Raw genomic sequence first — 21467 nt, forward strand, 5'->3', positions numbered from 1 at the left:
TAGAGAGGTTGAGGAAAGGATTGCGGAGTCAATCCTGCTTAGGAGTGAAAGTAATAGGGCAATTGTTATGGGGGATTTTAACTTGACTAATATTGACTGGAATTGTTATAGCTCTAGCTCGTTAGAGGGGTCAGTTTTTGTTCAAAGCGTGCAGGAAGGTTTTTTGACTCAGTATGTAGACAGGCCAACTAGAGGTGAGGCTATATTGGATCTGGTGCTGGGAAATGAGCCAGACCAGGTGCTAGACTTGGAAGTTGGTGTGCATTTTGGTGATAGTGACCACAATTCGGTTACGTTCACCTTAGTGATGGAAAGGGATAGGCATGAACCTCGGGCCAGTGGTTTTAGCTGGGGGAAGGGTAATTATGAGGCTATTAGGAGAGAATTAGGAAACATAGGTTGGACTAGGAGATTACAGGGACTGGGAACGTCCGACATGTGGAGTTTTTTCAAGGAGCAGCTACTGCGAGTCTGTGATAGGTATGTCCCTGTCAGGCAAGGAGGAATTGGTAGGGCTAGGGAACCGTGGTGCACCAAAAAAGTTTCTTTGTTGGTTAAAAAGAAAAAGGAGGCTTATGTTCGGATGAGACGTGAGCACTCGGGTAGTGCACTAGAAAGCTTTAGATTGGCTAAGAGGGAGTTGAAGAGCGAGCTTAGAAGGGCTAAAAGGGGACATGAGAAGACTTTGGCGGATAGGGTTAAAGAGAATCCTAAGGCGTTCTATAGGTATGTCAAGAACAGAAGGTTGGTTAGGGCAAGTTTAGGGCCAGTTATAGATGGCAGAGGGAAGTTATGTGTGGAACCGGAGGAGATTGGTGAAGCATTGAACCAATATTTCTCTTCGGTGTTCACGCAAGGGGACATGAATATAGCTGAGGAGGACACTGGGTTGCAAGGGAGTAGAATAGACAGTATTACAGTTGATAAGGAGGATGTGCAGGATATTCTGGAGGGTCTGAAAATAGATAAATCCCCTGGTCCGGATGGGATTTATCCAAGGATTCTCTGGGAGGCAAGAGAAGTGATTGCAGAGCCTCTGGCTCTGATCTTCAGGTCGTCGTTGGCCTCTGGTATAGTACCAGAAGATTGGAGGTTAGCGAATGTTGTCCCATTGTTTAAGAAGGGGAACAGAGACTTCCCCGGGAATTATAGACCGGTGAGTCTCACTTCTGTTGTCGGCAAGATGTTGGAAAAAATTATAAGGGATAGGATTTATAGTTATTTGGAGAGTAATGAATTGATAGGTGATAGTCAGCATGGTTTTGTGGCAGGTAGGTCGTGCCTTACTAACCTTATTGAGTTTTTTGAGAAAGTGACCAAGGAGGTGGATGGGGGCAAGGCAGTGGACGTGGTATATATGGATTTTAGTAAGGCGTTTGATAAGGTTCACCATGGTAGGCTTCTGCAGAAAATGCAGATGTATGGGATTGGGGGTGATCTAGGAAATTGGATCAGGAATTGGCTAGCGGATAGGAAACAGAGGGTGGTGGTTGATAGTAAATATTCATCATGGAGTGCGGTTACAAGTGGTGTACCTCAGGGATCTGTTTTGGGGCCACTGCTGTTTGTAATATTTATTAATGATCTGGATGAGGGTATAGTTGGGTGGATTAGCAAATTTGCTGATGACACCAAAGTCGGTGGTGTGGTAGACAGTGAGGAAGGGTGTCGTAGTTTGCAGGAAGACTTAGACAGGTTGCAAAGTTGGGCCGAGAGGTGGCGGATGGAGTTTAATGCGGAGAAGTGTGAGGTAATTCACTTTGGTAGGAATAACAGATGTGTTGAGTATAGGGCTAACGGGAGGACTTTGAATAGTGTGGAGGAGCAGAGGGATCTAGGTGTATGTGTGCATAGATCCCTGAAAGTTGGGAATCAAGTAGATAAGGTTGTTAAGAAGGCATATGGTGTCTTGGCGTTTATTGGTAGGGGGATTGAATTTAGGAGTCGTAGCGTTATGTTGCAACTGTACACAACTCTGGTGCGGCCGCACTTGGAGTACTGTGTGCAGTTCTGGTCCCCACATTACAGGAAGGATGTGGAGGCTTTGGAGAGGGTGCAGAGGAGGTTTACCAGGATGTTGCCTGGTATGGAGGGGAGATCCTATGAGGAGAGGCTGAGGGATTTGGGATTGTTTTCGCTGGAAAGGCGGCGGCTAAGAGGGGATCTTATTGAAACATATAAGATGATTAGAGGTTTAGATAGGGTGGATAGTGATAGCCTTTTTCCTCTGATGGAGAAATCCAGCACGAGGGGGCATGGCTTTAAATTGAGGGGGGGTAGTTATAGAACCGATGTCAGGGGTAGGTTCTTTACCCAGAGGGTGGTGAGGGATTGGAATGCCCTGCCAGCATCAGTAGTAAATGCGCCTAGTTTGGGGGCGTTTAAGAGATCCGTAGATAGGTTCATGGACGAAAAGAAATTGGTTTAGGTTGGAGGGTCACAGTTTTTTTTTTTAACTGGTCGGTGCAACATCGTGGGCCGAAGGGCCTGTTCTGCGCTGTAATGTTCTATGTTCTATGTTCTAATCAATTTAGGAGACACACCCTGGTCAGTGATTAAGGAGCTACACACTTACGCCATGATGTGTGGCATGGTGTAGCGAATATCTCATTTCATAAGTTGCATACTTTAGAAATTAAATGATAAATCATAGAAATCATAGAATCCCTACAGTACAGAAAGAGGCCATTCGGCCCATCGAGTCTGCACCGACCACAATCCCACCCAGGCCCTACCCCCATATCCCTACATATTTTACCCACTAGAAATCATAGAAACCCTACAATGCAGAAGGAGGCCATTCGGCCCATCAAGTCTGCACCGACCACAATCCCACCCAGGCCCTACCCCCACATATTTTACCCACTAATCCCTCTAACCTACGCATCTCAGGACTCTAAGGGGCAATTTTTAACCTGGCCAATCAACCTAACCTGCACATCTTTGGACTGTGGGAGGAAACCGGAGCACCCGGAGGAAACCCACGCAGACACGAGGAGAATGTGCAAACTCCACACAGACAGTGACCCGAGCCGGGAATCGAACCCGGGACCCTGGAGCTCTAATCCCTCTAATCTACACATCCCAGGACACTAAGGGGCAATTTTAGCCTGACCAATCAACCTAACCCGCACATCTTTGGACTTTGAAATGCAGATGAATGAATTGAGAAACTAGTAAACAAACCAAGGGTAATACGTTCAAAGGCTAATCTGTGTTTAGCTAATCAGGTTAGAGATGAAAGTGAGAAAACTGAAGCAATGGATGAGTCATCTTGGAGTTTGCAGCTATATAAAACCTTGGTCAGGCTGCATTTGGAGTATGCAGTTCTGGTCACCACACTACCAGAAGGCGTGGAAGTTTTAGAGAGAGTGCAAAGAAGGTTCACCAGATGTTGCCTGGTCTCGAGGGTGTTGACTATGAGGAGAGATTGAATAAATTAGGATTATTTTCACTAGAAAGACAGAGGCTGAGGGAGATCTTCCCTGCTGCTGTCAGACTTTTGAATGGACTTACCTTGCATTAAGTTGATCTTTCTCTACACCCTAGCTATGACTGTAACACTACATTCTGCACTCTCTCGTTTCCTTCTCTATGAATGGTATGTTTGTCTGTATAGCACGCAAGGAACAATACTTTTCATGATATGTTAATACACGTGACAATAATAAAATAAAATAAAACCAAACCTGATAGAGGTCTATAAAATTATGAGGGGCATAGACGGGGGGCGGGGGGATCAGCTTTTTCCTAGGGTGGAAGTGTCAATTACAAGGGGACACAGGTTCAAGGTGAGAGTGCAGGGGTAGCGTTTCACAGAGAATGGTGGGTGCCTGGAATGCACTGCCAGAGGTGGTGGTGGAAGCAGGCACATTTGCAACATTTAAGAGGCATCTGGATGGGTACATGAATAGGTAGGAAATAGAGGGTTACAGGCTGAATAAGGGCAGAAGGTTTATTTTTAGCTTAGTTAGGGCATCATGATCTGTATGGGCTTGGAGGGCCAAATGGCCTGTTCCTGTGCTGTACTTTTCTTTGTTCTTAGAGTTCTTGGTAGGAACAGGAGGTCTACAGTTACCTCAATAAGGGATTTAAATTATTCATGTAGTTCCCATGTTAAAGAAGCTCAAAGCACTTTTATAAACAAAGGGCTTTCTGAGAGGAACCACAAGTCTGGAAAGAGGGCCATTAACTCTATTAGGGATATAAGTTATTAATGTGGGTCACAGAATCAATGGGTTGTTTTGAAGTAAAATATAATTCATTTATATATTTGGTTGGAGCAACTGAAATTATGCCATGTTGTCATGGGGAGCTGGGCTGTGGGAGTTAGGAAGGTTTCTTTGTTTTAATTTATCCCTGTGTGTTTACTCACTGAAACAGATGGTCAGCAGTCAGTTTGTTTAGAGCTAGAAGGCAGAACTGCCAGCAGCTGTGGGAGAAAGCAGTCTGTGTCTATCCAAAGTCAGGGCAAGGAGCATAGAGGCCATTAGGGACCCACGCATGTTCCTGATTTTTTAAAATCACTGAGCACGAACACTGAGGCCCAAGCTTGAATTGAGAAGACCACAGTCTACCATTTTGAAGGAAAGTTGGAGGGTCACTTAGCCAACAGTTAATGGAGGGAAGCCCATGAAATCTCATACCTCAGAGAATAGCTGGAACACGGGATAGATAAAAGTGAATTTCAGAGAGCTGTGGCATACTTGGTTTGATTTCAGAAGGAGAAGCAAATGAATCCTCAAGATCTTGTAAAGTATAAGGGAACTCTTGGGTGGAATTGGGAAGTAAAATGAGGATCTGGATTTATACTCTTAAGTCCTGATAAACTTTAGTGTGAAGTTAACAGTGCCTGCTTGGTTTCATTTCTTTTGTTTAAAAATATGAAAGCTTGTGGTGGAGCGTAGTTCTTTTAGTTAATCATGGGGTATTCAAATTTCTCTTTAAATGTTAATAATGTCTGCCGAGATCATAACAATGGTTGAACAGTCAGTCAACACAAACTGCCCAAGGTTCACACGTGGAATGGTACTGGATAAAATAGTAAAGATTGCAACTGCCATTTAAAGTCTTGCTTCCAATTTAAATTGTATGGAAATTACTATGACAATCAAACTCCAAAATAAACTTTGCGCCATGAGTTCAGAAATTTAGTGTCTGCAAATGGTACTTTGATAGACAAAGTACTTACCTCATTGGCTAAAGCAAATGTTCCCCAGTGTATTCCTACAGACTTCTTTGCTTGAACATCTATATGGATTCTCACAGCCTCCTCTGGGTTCACGTGATTATACTTCATAAACCATCTGGAGGAGAGACAAAAATATAGATTGGTAAGTCAGGAACCTCAAAGTGAATAGGAGCAGAAGCTGCACATTGCTGTGTTAAATAAAATGATGTATTACATCCCCTTTTCCTATTAGTTACAAATTTGATCAGGTTTATTAGAGCATGATAGAGAAATAGAGGAAGAGACCGAGAGAGACTAGATTGGCTAGTGCATGTACATACTTTAATTGCTATCCTCACAGTGAGAAATTTTCCTGTCTGGCTCACCACGGGAATTGTAGCGGGCGGGGACGGACCATGCAAAGGTCCATTGATCTCAGGTGGGATTTTCTGGTTTTGGGGCGAGCACAGCCAAAATATCGCACCTACTAATTCAACTTGTTAATCTCAGTTGTCTATGTACCAAAACTAAACTGACCAACATAGATATACGTCAGGACACAAGAACTAGGAGCAGGAGAAGGCAATTCAACCCCTTGAACCTGCTCTACCATTCAATACGATCACGGCTGATTGCTTCTTGGCCTCAACTCCATTTTCCTGACCGTTCTCCATAACCCTTCAACCCAGTACTAATTAAAAATCTATCTCCCCCTTAAATTTACTCAATGTCCCGGCATCCACCACATTCTGGGGCAGTGAATTCCAGATTCATAACCATTTGAGAGAAGTAATTTCTCCTCATCTCTGTTTCAGATCTGCTACCCCTTATCCTAAAACTATGACCTCTTATTATAGATTGCCCCACAAGAAACAATCTCTCCACATCTACTCTGTCAACCTCTTTATCATTTTATATACTTCAATTAGATTTCCTCTCATTCCTCTAAACTCTTTCGAATATAGACCTAAACTGTTCAATCGCTCTTCATTAGACAAACCCTTAATCTCTAGAATCAATCTAGTGAACCTCCTCTGAACCGTCTTCAATGCAAGTACATCCCACCTTAAGTATGGGGACCAAAACTGTACACAATACTCCAGATGCGGTATCACGAATGCCGTGTACAGTTGCAGCAACACTTCCCTACTTTTATATTCTATTCCTTTAGCAATAAATGCCAAAATTCCATTTGCCTTCTTTATGGCCTATTGTATCGGCATACTAATTTTCTGCAATTCATGCACAAGTGCACCCCAAACCCTCTGCACCGAAGCACTCTGAAGTTTCTCCCCATTCTGGTACTAAGTTGTCCTTTTTTTCTGACCAAAATGGATAACCTCACACTTATCCACGTTAAACTCCATCTGCCAAAGGCTGGCCCATTGACCTATCCATATGTAAATTTCTTATTTCCTCATTGCAGCTTGCTATCCTACCTATTTTAGTGTCATCTGTAAATTTGGCTATAATACCTTCTATCCCTGCATCCAAGTCATTTAGATAGATAGATTTTGAATAGTTAGGGCCCGAGGATTGAACCCTGTGATACCCCACTAGTTACATCTTGCCAACAGAAGACCACCCATTTATCTCAACTCTCTGCTTTGTTGGTTAGCTAGTCCTCTATCTAAGCTAATAAATTACCCCTAACCACATGTAATCGTATCTTTTGTATAGTACCTTATCAAATGCCTTCTGGAAGTCCATATATACAACATCCATTATCCACTTTGCTTGCTACATTTTTAAAGAATTCAGGCAAATTAGTCAAACGCGATTTATGATCTACAGCTTGCGATGGCTATAGTGCACCAGATTTGCAAGCCACTCTCAATCCCTTCAATTCTGTATACAAGAAATTCGGCCTGTCCTTGAATGTTGCTATATCGAATCATCCCACACCTGGTCTGTCAAATATTCCACCTATTTGTTGGAGACGACTCTGGAATATGTTGAGCACTTCCCAATACCTTGGCAGCCACATCTCTCAAAAGACCACTGTTTACCAGAAGACCCAATATCATTTCAGCTGCGCCTGCTCAGCTTTCTACAAACTACAGCAGTAATTGCTTGGCAATATAGGCCTCCGCAAGTCACCAAAATCCTAGTGTCCAGAGCATTGCCATCACTGCACTCCTGAGTAACTGAGTAGATGTCACCCTCAAATCAAGGGACAGCTGACTATAAGCTTGCAGCATTAATTTGCTTGCTTTGCATTTGATATTCCCAGAATTCTATTAAATAAATATGCAACATGGGGATTTCAGGTTCACTGTTGCCCTAATAGAAGCCCAAATACATTTGTCTTGCTCCATACTTCCGCAAGTTCTTAAAGAATCACTCTTCTTTCAGCCGAGCACATACTTGCTACTAAATGGTCCCATGAAGTAAATTAATGAAGATCTGCACTTATCCCTGCTACCATAAGCAAACACGTAAAATTACCTCCATGGCAAATAATAAAATATGCATTTCTAAAGTATATTATCACATTAAAATATTCCATAACATTTTACAAAATTAATTATTTGAAGAGGTTTGTCTTTACGTACACAAATGCAGCAACAGCCCATAAAAAGACAAATAATTAATAACCAGGTTTTTTTGGTGGACTGTGTTGAGGAAAGAACAGTGACAAAGACACTGGGGGAGTTCCAGGCTTTGTTTCCAAAAGGGATTAGGGTATTCGCTAGGCCTATCTGAACTACTGGATCAGCCAGACGGGATGTCATTCTAACTTTGCATTCAATGGATGGCATCTCCAGAGTCTCGGTTTAATGTCCCAACCGAAAGACAGCACCTCTGACAGTGCAGCACCCACTTGACGTTGCACTATTAAACCTAGAATTTGTGTTCAATTATCTGGAGTGGGATTGAACCCACAAATGTCTGATTCGGAAGCGAGTTCCACCAACTGAGCCACAGCTGTTGATCAAACGGAGTCCCTCGCTTTTTGAAAGAAAATTATTAAAAGGCACGGAGGAACAAAAAGATAAATGGGATTTGAAGCTCCAAGGTGAAGCTGGCAATGGCAAAAACATGATGAGCCTCCTTTTGTGCTGGAATTTCTGTGATAAAGCACGGTATTATAGTGGGGCCACTACTAATACATTTATTTGAATTTACCAGACCGTTTACAAGTCAGAATGACTAGACTATAAAATGAGAGAGATTAGAAATGCTAGACTATAAAAGAGAGGGATTAGTTAGTACACTGCAAGGACTGGTCAGAATTCACAGCTTGCTCTTTAGTATAAGATCCAGCTGATGATAATCTTTTTAGTATCAAAAGACTCCACTGTGGACTGAACAAAACTTCAGATATATTTCCATGACTGCATGCCATCAACTGAAATTCCTCTCTGTTAGCATGAAAGTAATCTGCAAGGTACATAAAAATAAAAATATACCAAAGCATGCAGAGAAGAAAAATAAACCCACGCAGCTGCTGTGAATATCATTACAAGCACCAAGGAGAAATGGGAGTGGGGGGAGCAGCAGGAGGGATTCCAAAGTGCCACAGAACCAAAGGACATTCTTCTTTATTTGCATGGAATCAGACAGATTGGGAGTTAAATGTCCAGTTGCAATTGTTCCTGATTGTCTTTCAACTCTGTCATGCAGCAGAGGGACACAGAACTTGGCCATGGTCTGGATAGACTTCGGCACTTTCTGCTCATTATTGCAGGAAATTGCTGTCTTCCCACTAAAAGGTCAGTGATACAACGGGTGAGGTGATGGGACTTCATATACTGGTGTTATCCATTCCTTCCAGCCCTCTAGTATAAAGTTGGAGACTTCTATATCCAGTGGAATGAGGTGTACTGGTTTCCAGAAGGGTGCGAGTGGACTTTCCAGAGGGCCAGACTACAGAAGTGGCCTGGACTTTGGAAGAAGGGCTGACCCAGAAATTCAACTATGCACCCATTTTGGGCTGTTAAATGACCTCCTTTTCCTTCATTATGGCGTATAGGAAACACACACCCACTATGAAACAACAGTGTGCTATTTGCCATAAAGATGAAGGTCAAAGGAATTGGCATGCAGTGGGCAGATGGGGCCCCAAGTCTGGCAGATCACCCCGTTCCAGTTCCACCTTCCACCAAAAGACCAAATTCCAAAATTCACAGGTGCTTCTACACCTTTAAAAGATGCTCTCAGTTCTTCTGGTGAAGCAGCAGTGGTACTGCTGCAGTAGCAGCAGGAACGTGCTCTGACTTGGCAACAGGAATTCAGTCCAACATCTGCCCTGCACCCTCAATGGCTCCTAAACAGGTGAGTGAACCAGCGATGTCAGAACTGTCACTGGGAGCAGGATCCCAGCCCTTGCCTCTTACAGAACATGTAGGATGAACCAAGATAGTTTTCTGTTTTTTGCCACTTATCTGACATGGTGATAAAGAAACTCCCTTCCTGCAGAGGCTACTGGAAGTTAATTCAAAAATCACACTTGCCCTCTCTGTCCAAACCTACAAAAATATACTTTGTGGGTTTTTAATTTGTTCATGGTTTAAATACTGTTTTCATCACACCAGGTACCAATGTAATTGTGTGTATTACAAAGGGCTATGAGGAAAGTAGATGAATGTTGGAGTAGTCAGAGTGACAGTACGGATATCCATTCCATTCTCATACTGTACAGCCTCTCTCTTTAGCTCCCTTGATGATGTTAAAACTCACTCTTTTAAAAAGAAAGCAAAATTAAATTAATAGGAAATCAAGTTTTATTGGTGTTAGTTTCTTTTCTCTCTCTCGATTTGGTCTCCATGCAGCATATTATATTCCCAAAGAAAGCAACCAGCCAGCCCTTTGCCAATGTCACTTTACACGGCAGTGATAGCGGAATGTAACACTAACCCAAGGTGAACATTTTCTGCTTCGTCTCCCCAGAGGGGTAGTGAGTTACCTTCAAATCAACCTTTCCCCCCTATAACACATCTATGATTGGCAGTGAGGAGAGTGTCACGAGGACTGATTCCCATTCCACTTCATATTGCCGCCAAAGTTTTTTAAAAATCAAAATTAAATTTAACGATAATTTTTTGGTAACAATTTGCTTTTCACACAGGTGCGATGATGGTTGTTGCTATTTAAATGGAACAATTAAGTGCAATGGCAAGATATGTTGTGGAAAGATAGCAAACTGATAAAGGCACTGAATGAAAATGAACCTGTTGGACTTTAACCTGGTGTTGTGAGACTTCTTACTGTGCCCATCCCAGTCCAACCGGCATCTCCACATCATGAAAATCCCATGATTAGTATTCCAGCTTCCCCCCTTCCTCACTTGTATTCCTCATGATTTTGTCCTTTCTCTTCTGCTGAAGGTGCTGATATGCATTCATGATTCCATTGCTGATACCTTAGCTGGAATTTTATTGGTGTGGTGGGAGTAATCCGGCCTCGGCCATTTGTCAGACACTCAGCATCTTGTGGCCATCTGCCAGCACTTAGTTGCCATTGGCATTGTCACTTCAGAGGATTGGTGCCCACCCCAGGAGGTGCCAGCCAATTGGGGCCGACAACTCAGCAGCATCACAGGGTACAGTAGCATTGCTGGGGCCGCACGTAGAGGATGCCATTGAAGCAGTCTTCCCAAACAGGTAGGTAGGGTATAGGGGCGCAGCTGGTGGATGTAGTTTGCCAGAGGCGGCCAGTGACATGTGGCAGGACTATTTTTAACTCTCATTTGCCTTGGCTCTGGGGGTTGGAAATCTAGCCCCAAATATCAGCAGGAGATGGAACATCGCAGCGGTGCTAAATCCTGTCTTTACCTAGTGTCCACGTATGTAGAGGTCTGTTCATAGCAATCAAGAGTTGATTCCCCACCTCACCCCACCCAAATCCAAGGGGCACTTAAGACAATTTTAGCTATTTTTCTGCTACCCAAGATCAGCAAACTCAGCTCAGACTGGGAACAAAACCAAGGGACTTTCTTGATTGTATGTGTCAATTTCACACTAGGTACTTCACTTACCAACTAAATCATAGCTTACTAAAAATATCTCATTGTAAGGGGTGGCAACACGCTTGGTCATCCACACCAAATAAAATGTTTTCAGGGAATGGTAGAATTTTCTGTATACTTGGTCACATTCTAACAGACCATGCCAATGAGGAATGTCTCACGCTAGTTCCCCGAGTAAAATAAAAACCAAAAGCAGCTCAGAACTATTCAGCCCATAATGTTAGAAATGTTTTCTTTTTGGTAAATGTCCACTCAGAAGTCATTGGCTTTGCACTGTCACCTTGCCATGGAAAGAAAATGATGAGATTCTTCCTTTGAAAAATGGCAATTTCAGCAATGAGTCATGTTTGTTTGATATTCTTTGACACCAGCATAGATTTAAGTGGCAAATTATTAATACTGGTGGAGTAAAATCATCAATTTAACTAAATTATTGGACTGGATCAAACTAACTAAACTGGAAGTAATTAATTCTGACAAAAAAACAAAGAAATATTCTCCAGCAAGTCAATCCATTCAATGCAAGTGACCATCAAATACACATCATTTTTTTCAATAACTAAAAAGGGAAATGATGCAAGATCGACATACCTTGGCTCGTAGGCTCCAATGGGAATGGCAGCAAGGTCAAATGGTCCATATCGCTTCCCTATTTGTTCAAAAGCCACACAGTAACCCGTATCTCCAGCAAAGAAAAATCTGTTCCAAGGTCCCAGAACACACCAACTTCCCCACAGCACCTTGTTGTCATCTGTGACAGTCCGTTTGCTCCAGTGTTGCACAGGTGTAAACACAAACGTGACCTCATCATGTCCAGGGACACAGTTTTCTTCCCACCAGTCCAACTCGATTATGTTTTCACAGCCACACTTCTGCATCCAGTCTAAGAGACCCAGTGGTACAAACCACCTCAAGTCACTCCCAAATCGCTCATTAAGACTTAGCACTGTATTGTAATCCAAATGATCATAGTGGGTGTGACTGATAACTACCGCATCTATTTTGGGTAACTGCGCCACTGTGCAAGGTGGGTTTCGGAAACGTTTTGGTCCAAAGAATTGCACAGGTGAAGCTCTCTGGCTGAAGATGGGATCGGTCAGAAATGTTAGTCCTTCCATTTCCACCAACAGTGATGCATGTCCCAACCAGGTCACTCGAATTCCATTCCCCATATTCCCGACCAGCTCTGGGTTTTTGACAAAGTACGGTTCTATTATGGGCAATCCATCGTCAAGCTCCTAGAGGCAGAGAGAAAAAATATTGAATGAGTAACTCCAGCTATAGTCTCTTTATATAGATTTAACTGAGTCAACTAAACCTTTTTTTAAAAACAAAAGCCATCCATAATAACCAGCTCTGAAGGTGACTTTAGATGGTCTTCAGATGACAGCTGGGCCCTTTAATTCAGGCATCAAAATCACAAACTGGACTGTTAGGGTGGTCACTGCTCAGGTAGACTTTAGGAATACTTCTGATACATTAGAAATTTAATTTTTCTATTTCCCTTTTAAATAACCTGCCAAAACTTACAGGTGAAAGACCACACATGAATAATGAATGGTGCCTTAGGAGACAATAACTAGCACTTGGAGATGTAACCCAATTAAGGATTTAACAGCTTCGGGAGACAAGGGAATTCCAGAATACTGCCACGGTTACGTTAAAGGAATGATGGTTTATGTCCAAGTCAGAATGGTTTGGAGGACATAGTGATCTTGGTGTCTTAGTCCTTCTTGACGGAACAGATTATGGGGCTAGAAGTGCTGTTAAAGTAAACTTGTTGCAATGCATCCTGCATGTTGCATTTACTACAGCCAGAGTGTGCCAGTGGTGGAGAGGCTGTATATAAAGTTTAATGGCAGGGTGGAGTATTGGACTCGATCAGCACCCCTGCGGTGTTGAACTTCTTCAGTGATGTTGTAGCTGCACATATTCAGGCGAGTGGTACATATCTCTATCACCATTTTGACTTGAGCTTTACAGATGGTAGAGAGCATTTTGGGAATAGCTGCGTTTGCTGCCAATGCGGTGTATGCGCAGTTGTAACGTTTACTCCATAACCTCTGAGCAGAGATCAGTATCAAAACCAAGCATTTATACTAACGTTACAAAATTTTTTAAAATGCAGGAAGTTTAACAGAAATAACAAAACAAAACTTGACATAGTTGAGCAAGAAACTAAGCGGATGTACTGCTTTCCCCTTGATATCCAACTCGATTCAATGCAAGAGGCTCGTCACGGCTGTTCTATACAGAGCTTGCATTATTCACAATTTTTTTTAAAACTCTCAGCTTATGTAATCAGGCAGGATAAACAAAGTTTATCTGATTATTTTAATCAGATTATTTTAATACATCCCTCTATCACAGAAGTTTTTTTAAAATTAAGGACAGGCTTTGCTAGCACTGTCTCTGACCAATTACATAATTGGTTTTCAGCATGTGTGCAGACAGTGTGAATGTGCTGATGGGTATTGGTGGCCCTCTTGTGTTGGCAGGAGACAAAGTGTTTGGAAATGAGTCACTCAGTGCAGAACATCCAGCCTCCGTCCTGTTCTTGTAGCCACATTATTGATATGGCCAGTAGTGTTAAAGTTTCAGGTCTATGGTAATCCCCAAGTTGTCGATAATGGGGGAACTCAGCGATGGCAATGATGCTGAAGGTCAGGGGAGCTGGATTAGTATTTTTTTGATGGAGATCTTATTATCTGGCAACCATATGGTACGACTGCTATAAGCCCAAGCCTAGATGTTGCTCAGGTTTTGCTATGGACTGGCACAGATTGCTTCATTACCACAGGACCTGTAAATAAAACGGAACACTTTTCTATCATCAGCAATTTGCCCTCCATTTCTGACGTTAAGATGGAAAAAACGTCATTGATGAAGTTGCCAAAGAAGGTTGGGCGGAGGGCACATTGCAGAGGAACTTCTGTAATGAGATGCAGTGACTGAGGTGGCTGGATACCCAGAAATATAACCATCATCTTTTGTGTCAGGAGTAACTCCAACTACTGCAGCGTTTGCTACATGACCCCCATTCACTTCATTTTTCCAGGGCTCCTCAAAGCCTTACCTCATTTCTGGCATTCTATATTTGCATCTGTGCTTGAATCAAGTTAGTTATAAAGGGTTTCAGAATCTGGCAGGACTCAAACTGACCATCACTGAGAAGCTTATCAACGAGTACATTTTGCTTGCTTACACTGTTGATGTCTTATTCCACTCTTGTGATGATTGGGAGGCTGCTAATAGGATGGTAATTGCCTCGGCTAGATTTGTCCTCATAGATTGTAAAAAATCATCCAAGTCCATTCATTGTCGAGCAGATGCCATTTTAATAGCTGTAGTGGATTACTTTAGCTAGGGGACTGGCTAGTTCTAGTATGGAGGTCAGCACGGCTTACCAAATAAAGCTCACTCACCATGAATGATGAATGGCCTTCGATGCATAGTTTATACTATAGTTGTTATGTGTAAGAACATGCTGTAAATAAACAATTGCAAAACATCTATTTACTTAGCCAAAGGTGAGAAAAATTACTTTATATTTTTGGAGAAGTTTCCTTTGATCTTAATGCTTAATTTTCTTTGATATTTATTCATTCTACTGACATTCAGCAATACTGTGTCAAAATGGAAGTGCTAGCAACAACAACTTGCATCAATAAAGTTTATTAGTGTCACAAGTAGGCTTACATTAACACAGCAATGAAGTTACTGTGAAAATCCCATAGCTGCCACACTCTGGCGCCTGTTTGGGTACACCAGGGGAGAATTTAGCACGGCTAATCCACCTAACCAGCATGTCTTTTGGACTGTGGGAGGAAACCGGAGCACCCGGAGGAAACCCACGCAGACATGGTGAGAAAGTGCAGACTCCTCACAGACAGTGACCCAAACCAGGAATCGAACCTGGGTCCATAGCACTGTGAAGCAGCAGTGCTAACCACTGTGTCACTGTGCCGCCAGCACCTTTTACATAGTAATAAAATAAAGAGAGTTTAGAAATAAATGACATCAAGCCAAAGAAGGAGACGTTAAGGCTGGTGAACAAATGTTTAGGTAAAGAGGTAGATTTTAAGCAGCGTCTTAAAGGAGCAAAGCAAGGTGAAGAGATTAAGTTTGGGGAGAGAATTCTAGAGTTTAGAACCCAGACAACTGAAGGCACAGCCAAGTAGATATAAAGCATTAATGAATGAGTGCATGTGGTTGCTGTTTTAACCTATTTTAATGTTTACAGCTGGTTTACACTGGAAAATAATACCACATAATACACAGGAAGATAAGATTTTTCAATTGGATATAGTTGGTACTGGCCCTAGAAGTGTTCATCAGCTAACAGGGGTTTAATTATTATTAAGGCTGGCATTATTTTTATGATAGTGTTTGTGTCAGTAAAGCAGTGTGTGTGTATAGCATTCTTACCTTCTGTTTTCTCTGACATCAAATGAAATTCTCACATCCCAACTGCTGTACACATTTGTCTTCCACCCCACTCCTTGTAGTGTCAAAATAATCAAGCTGTTTTCTACTCTCTCATTCATCCCAAGATCTCAAACCTCTGGAATCCCTTACTGTTATGAATCTTCTATCCTCCTGATAATCTACAATTGCTTAAAATCTAACCATCACCTCATCCCCAGTTCTAGTATGTCTCCAACAATTCTCCTAATCTGTGTGGTATCCTATATCATGACCCTAGGCCCTTCACCCAAGTTTCTTTTGAAAAAAAAATTAAATGACATGCACTTTTAACAAATAACATCTTCCAGTTAGTCATACCCAGTGAGAAATATCACTTCGCCTGTGAACCTTTTGACCCAAAGACCCAAATTGAAGACTCACATTTTGCTGGTATAGGTGGTATGTAATGCTGTAAGTGTCAATGCACGAACATAAATACAACGTAACAATGCTTGTCTTATTCCCTATTTAAACCACTCTAACCAAAAATAAACTGCAACTTAACACTGACTTGCAAATCAACATAACTCACCGTATGTAGCATTATCTTAAAGGGTAGTTTAATTTTAGATGAACCACCAATCCAAAGGTATGAATTTAACATTGTAGGTTTGAACTGGAAAATGTTACAAATAAACATTCTTAAAAGAGAACATTCACAGATTCATTCTTATTCACTTCCTGAGCAAGAAAACTGCACAAAGTAACACAGATCCGATTAGTTTTTATGGCCAAACTATTTGATAATCCTCCTCTCCCACGCCAGTCTCTAGCCTGTCTCCTCCGATGACCAGCATTCTTGCCTTTTTCTTTGTTATTTATACCTCTTCTCTGAACTTTCTTCTTTCCTCCTGGGCTCCAATACATTGACATACATCTGCTTCCTTGTCCCTATATCCTTACTCCATTGAAATCACAACTCTGTTGCTGAATATAACTCATTCTTTTACAGCCAATCCCCCCATATATCTTGATCTTCCTTTCTTCCAATGATCTGCCAAGGTTGTTTTAAAATCAAACCCAGCTTGGCATCACCTAATCTTTGAACTTTGCTTTCTCTTCTGTCTAGTGCCCAGACGAGGAACTATGCAAAGCAAATGGATCCGAACCAGCCCCACTTTCTACTCTGTGGCATTGAGTGATAGAACTCCATCAATGAGTGCCACCAGATCACCTTCATTTTCATGCATGAGGATTGCAAGTCACTCCTTGAAATAAAAATGATATTTCAGCAGCAGGCATTATCATGTATTATGAAAATAACCAAAATGCTGCTTCATAATGCTGCACCTACTTTTGCCATAGGATCATTCACTGAGGATACAATTCAAATTATAAATCATACATAAACAGTTTAAATACCTATGATCTATATTTGGTCAAACGACTCACCGCTTTTGAACGTGGGATGTTTGTGTGGTCCTTCTCCATCACAGCAAACTTCAGCACGTTGGTGAAAGCAAGGTCATTCCAGGTCGGCCATGGATTGACAAATCTGCCATCTTTTCCTCTTTTGGATTTGGTCACATCTTCTTCCAGACGGTAATCCAATCTGAAGCTTTTCCTGGAGGATCGGGATGATGAACTCCCTCTTACGTCCCGGCTCACGTTTCCCGGTCGTTTCTTCACAGCTTCCTTTGGATAATGACTGCTGGAAACCTGTTCTTCAAGCTTCACATCCATGTTCCCTTCAGCTCCGTAATGCAATCTAAAAATGTGGTCACGTCATAATTACTCAGAAGGCAGTTCAAGTCTCCTCAAACTTCTATAAACATTTATTCATAGATCTATAAAGTACAAAATCCCAGCGTCACATTTCTCTAGTTATGTGAACCAAATAATGATTTAACATTAATTGCCACCTTCAGGTCCATGTGTAGTTGCAGATGTGGACTGATGTCAATTAGCAGCAGAACTCCAGAGTTAAGAGGCAGATCTGAATTTAATTGGTGCACTAATGCCAAATTATGAGAATTCCCCCCAGGAAGCCATTTAACAACAGCTTAAAGCTCGCAACCTGCAGCATCATAAACATTGCCAGATTTTGGGGGGGGGGCTCTCTGTATAAATTTACTTCTTCCCCCCCCCCCCCCATAGAAATTAAAACGATCATTCCTACCGACGTTCTCCTAATATTACAAAACAACTCAGTGGCCTTTGCGCAGGGGCCCCAGCATCTCAGTGGAAGCTGCAATTGAGGCAAATCGGTGGTAAAAACTCGGTCCAGCAATTGCGCATCGCATTCCAGCAACACAAATCGACCATCAAGACCAGCACTTGAAATGGCACTGCGGTAAGGCTGCTCGGCAACTCGGGCTTACAACTGCTTAGAAGATGAACGATTCACAGTCGTCTGATCCAAGCTGGCCAATTTTAGATAAGATTGTGTTTTCCTTACAATAAAAACGCTATTTCATCTGCCCGTGACATGGGTGTAACACCGAGATAGCCTCAGCACCACGCTGATTTTCATGGACATACCTAAACCGGCATTCTGCTGCTCTCTCATGTTTTACATAACATGGATAACATTAACAAGGTGAAGCTATAAAACACACAAACTTTCCGATTGGTAAAATAAACAAATACTCATGTGATGTTACGCTCTGCATTGAAAAGCACCCTGGTTAATTGTCACGGTCCAAGCTTAAAGCCGCCGAACAATAATAAAAACACAAAGTTCACCGCAAAGGCGAGGAATAGTTTCTCATCTTACGTCGTTGCATCTAGACAAAACAGAACGGTTAGCTCCAAAAGCAGCAGAGAAGCGAAGGCAGAGCGCAGAAAAGAAAGGGAAAACATTGTGGACCTTGCTGAATGAAACACGGTGTGTTGGGAGTTGGAACTGATCCAGTGGAGGGGGTGGCACCGCCGCGGTCTCCCACTTTATCCACTTACTGTAGCTTTGCCCCCTTGTTGCTCCCGCCCGGAGATGGTGTGACAAGAGGAACAAGTCGGGACTCTGATGTCAGCCTCGGGCCAGTGCCAACACGTGATCCCTGCAAAGCAGCCACTCACCACTGGAAATGCTGAGAAATGCTCTTGTCAGAGGCACAAAGGGAGATATTCTCTGCATCCCCACAATCTCCATTCAAATAAGCCACAGCGCCAACTATAAACCACCCCCAAATTCCTCGCCATGGTTCACTTCCACTCTTGCCAAAAAGTAGCTTTAAGACAACAGCTATGAAACTGAGCTGCGAGATTCTGCAGCCCCGCTTTTGACATGAAAAAAACTGCACACACTCGCACGAAACAAGTCGAATAAAGTTGCCCCCGCCCCCCGGGCCACTTGTTGAATTTCCACATGCCAAAGGTCAGACTTGGGCAAAGTTTGACATTGGATCGGAAATTGCGAAAACGTCTTCGAAAACCGGGGGGGACAAAGAAGAATTAGTAAGGGGGAAATTTCCCAGTCCTTTACCTTATTCTCAAAAGGTATTATTGTCGGTTGCGTTCGATGTAAAAAGGGTTAGTTCCGAATGCAAATAAAAGGTGAACATTAAAATATAATTTCACACTTAGAACGACTGAAAGCTCCCCCTCTCAGAGAGTGTAGGTAATATGGTTAATCCTCCGTCCCCAAGGTCTCGGGGTTTACTGAACTACCCCCGCCCTTTCTGTCTCTACACCTCTATTTTTAGTTAAGTTATACAATAGCGACTGGAGGCAGCCCCTCCACTAAAAAAAAGTGGAAAGGAAATTATTCGACCAGTTTTTTTTTGAAAGTCCGGTTTAAAACAAACTTTCTCCAAGTGATTCTTCAAAAAAAAGAGTGCAGTAGTCCTTCCAGTCTGGGTGCAACTCAAACCTGAATGACCGCAATTTCCTTTGTTGAAACTCTTCCCAAAAGGTTGCACACGGTGTCAAAACTGTCACAGGGATTAGCACCAAAATCTAGCGTTGATTCAGTTGGCCAGGATAAAAATATTTAAATGGGTTGCAAGTTTAAAACAATACTGAAAAAGCGTCTAAAAGTTAGGGGAGAGTCCATCAAAGATCAGCATAACACGTAAAGATTCGGTGTGTTGCAATACTTTTTAAATCGAGTTAAGTTTCTCTGTTAATGTTGTTAACCAGGATCTATGCGAGAATTTTCTGAGGCCGCTGCTGTAACATAGGGGGAGGGAATGAGATCATTTCTGAATCACGAAAAAAAACAGCATTTGGGGTGAAAATTGACATTGCCACCAAATATGAATCCGCCCAGTTAAATGGTGAGGAAGGTTAGAGAGTCACCTGGGGTAGCAGCGGGATTTTCCCTCCGCCAATCCGCCTCCTGGCTCACTCTGTCCGCACTTCAGCGAGTATCTGTGGATGAAAGTCCCTACTTTAGCCGCTGCTGTGACACAGACAGCCGAGAGAGGCCGACAGATCACTAGGCACGTAGTCCCAGCCCTCTCGCCGACCATCGCCTCTCACAGCACAAGCCTCGACACGTTATCCAGATCCTTTTTTTAAAGAAGCGTGTTAGGACGACAAGACGCGGTCAAATAACAACAATCCGCAAATTTGCCAAGATCAAACCCCACACAACCTACAAGCATCCGGAAACCACAAGCCACGTGTGCTGGCACCCAGTCTCTCCTGAAGAAATCAGGTGGCAGCTCCAACCCTGTGCTTCCATTGTCCAGTTTAACCAGAGGTTACCATTCTCAACAACCACCAACTCGGCTGACCTGTTTTGTGTGGCTCTGCGATCCCCCCCCCGCCCCGTTCAAATTATGATTTTTTTTAAAAATGGACAGATATTTTAAGATTTGCTTCATTGTTAATGGGCTGTTTCCATAAATTGGGAAATATTTCTTCTAAAAAGTTAAATCTGACGCCTTGTGTATATTTCGTGCTGTAAATTTATAGTTTTTATAACAAAATGCTGACTTTTTCAGCGACGCTCACATCTCAGGGAGGAATAGAAGGAATAAATTATGCACTCATAACACTTAACAATCTAAACCAATAAGAATTCTCAAAACACCAGGTTAACACCAATATAAACCAAGATTTTTAACACCTTAAGCCTCATTAGCGATAAGGTCGTTCATTACTAGGACATTGCCAAACCTTTGATCCAAACACTGATATTTGAAGTAAATGCTATCAGAATACAACTATTGTTTAATTTCATTTCATACTTCCAAATTATTCATGCCCTAAATTATGACAATATATATTGCAGGACACGGTTGTATAGGTACAGATAAGTTATAACCTTGTGGCGTCTGCCTAAACTCTGACTAAGTGTATTTATTTTTAATGTAATTTTATTCCCTTCTCAGAGTTACAAAGCCAATGTGCAAAGTGGACAAGGCAAGCTCCTAATCCATTTACTTGATTACTCCAAATAATTCAAATTGAATCTAATTAATGGTCCCACAATAGGGACATACTCGATCCAAGCTGACAAGAACAGGCATTTTACACCCGATCCCTGGAGCCTACACTTGATCTTACCCAAATGTATTTATTGAACAGGTGAAAAATACTTACAATCCATTTAAACTCAGAATGCACAATTTGTAATTGTGTCAGACACAATATTCAGATTGTCACGCAGAACAATAAAAACTCACCCAAATGCTATTTCAAAACTAGCGTCTACTTTTTAAATTAAATATTTCGCGATAAATATTCATGCCTGAAATGTAAAATTAATCTTTTGTGACTTTGTAAATGTGCCCAGAACAAACACAGTAAGGAGTCTAACAACACCAGGTTAAAGTCCAACAGGTTCATTTGGTAGCAAACGCCACTAGCTTTCGGAGCGCTGCTCCTTCGTCAGGTGAGTGGGAGATCAACAGGAGAGAATGTGTATCCACTCTTGCGCTTGTACTCGGAGCTCCCAAGCAGGGCCTGCCC

The 21467-nt window shown here is 42.2% G+C and overlaps 2 protein-coding genes across 9 annotated transcripts in view; one reads left to right on the forward strand and one right to left on the reverse strand.

Moving 5' to 3' along the window:
* The window catches only part of armc10 (armadillo repeat containing 10), an 81430-nt gene extending 64586 nt beyond the window's left edge, over positions 1-16844 (forward strand). The window contains exon 7 of the mRNA XM_078235647.1: positions 16678-16844. The gene's annotated coding sequence lies outside the window, so the exon portion shown is untranslated. The remainder of the gene's footprint in view (positions 1-16677) is intronic.
* Positions 1-21454, reverse strand: part of napepld (N-acyl phosphatidylethanolamine phospholipase D) — a 54423-nt gene extending 32969 nt beyond the window's left edge. The window contains exons 1-4 of one of the 8 annotated variants that reach the window (XM_078235639.1): positions 19848-21454; positions 17001-17316; positions 11733-12379; positions 5192-5306 (exon numbers count right to left, since the gene is read on the reverse strand). In XM_078235639.1, the coding sequence (XP_078091765.1) occupies positions 5192-5306; positions 11733-12379; positions 17001-17316; positions 19848-20020 (1251 nt within the window). In that variant the 5' untranslated portion in view covers positions 20021-21454. Of the gene's footprint in view, positions 1-5191; positions 5307-11732; positions 12380-17000; positions 17317-18324; positions 19427-19847 lie in introns of those variants that run through there. The other 7 variants (XM_078235637.1, XM_078235643.1, XM_078235642.1 and 4 more) reach the window with 7 other exon arrangements.
* Positions 21455-21467: the final 13 nt, after the last annotated feature.

Source organism: Mustelus asterias, chromosome 19 (genome assembly GCF_964213995.1).
Source record: "Mustelus asterias chromosome 19, sMusAst1.hap1.1, whole genome shotgun sequence".
Taxonomy (NCBI): domain Eukaryota; kingdom Metazoa; phylum Chordata; class Chondrichthyes; order Carcharhiniformes; family Triakidae; genus Mustelus; species Mustelus asterias.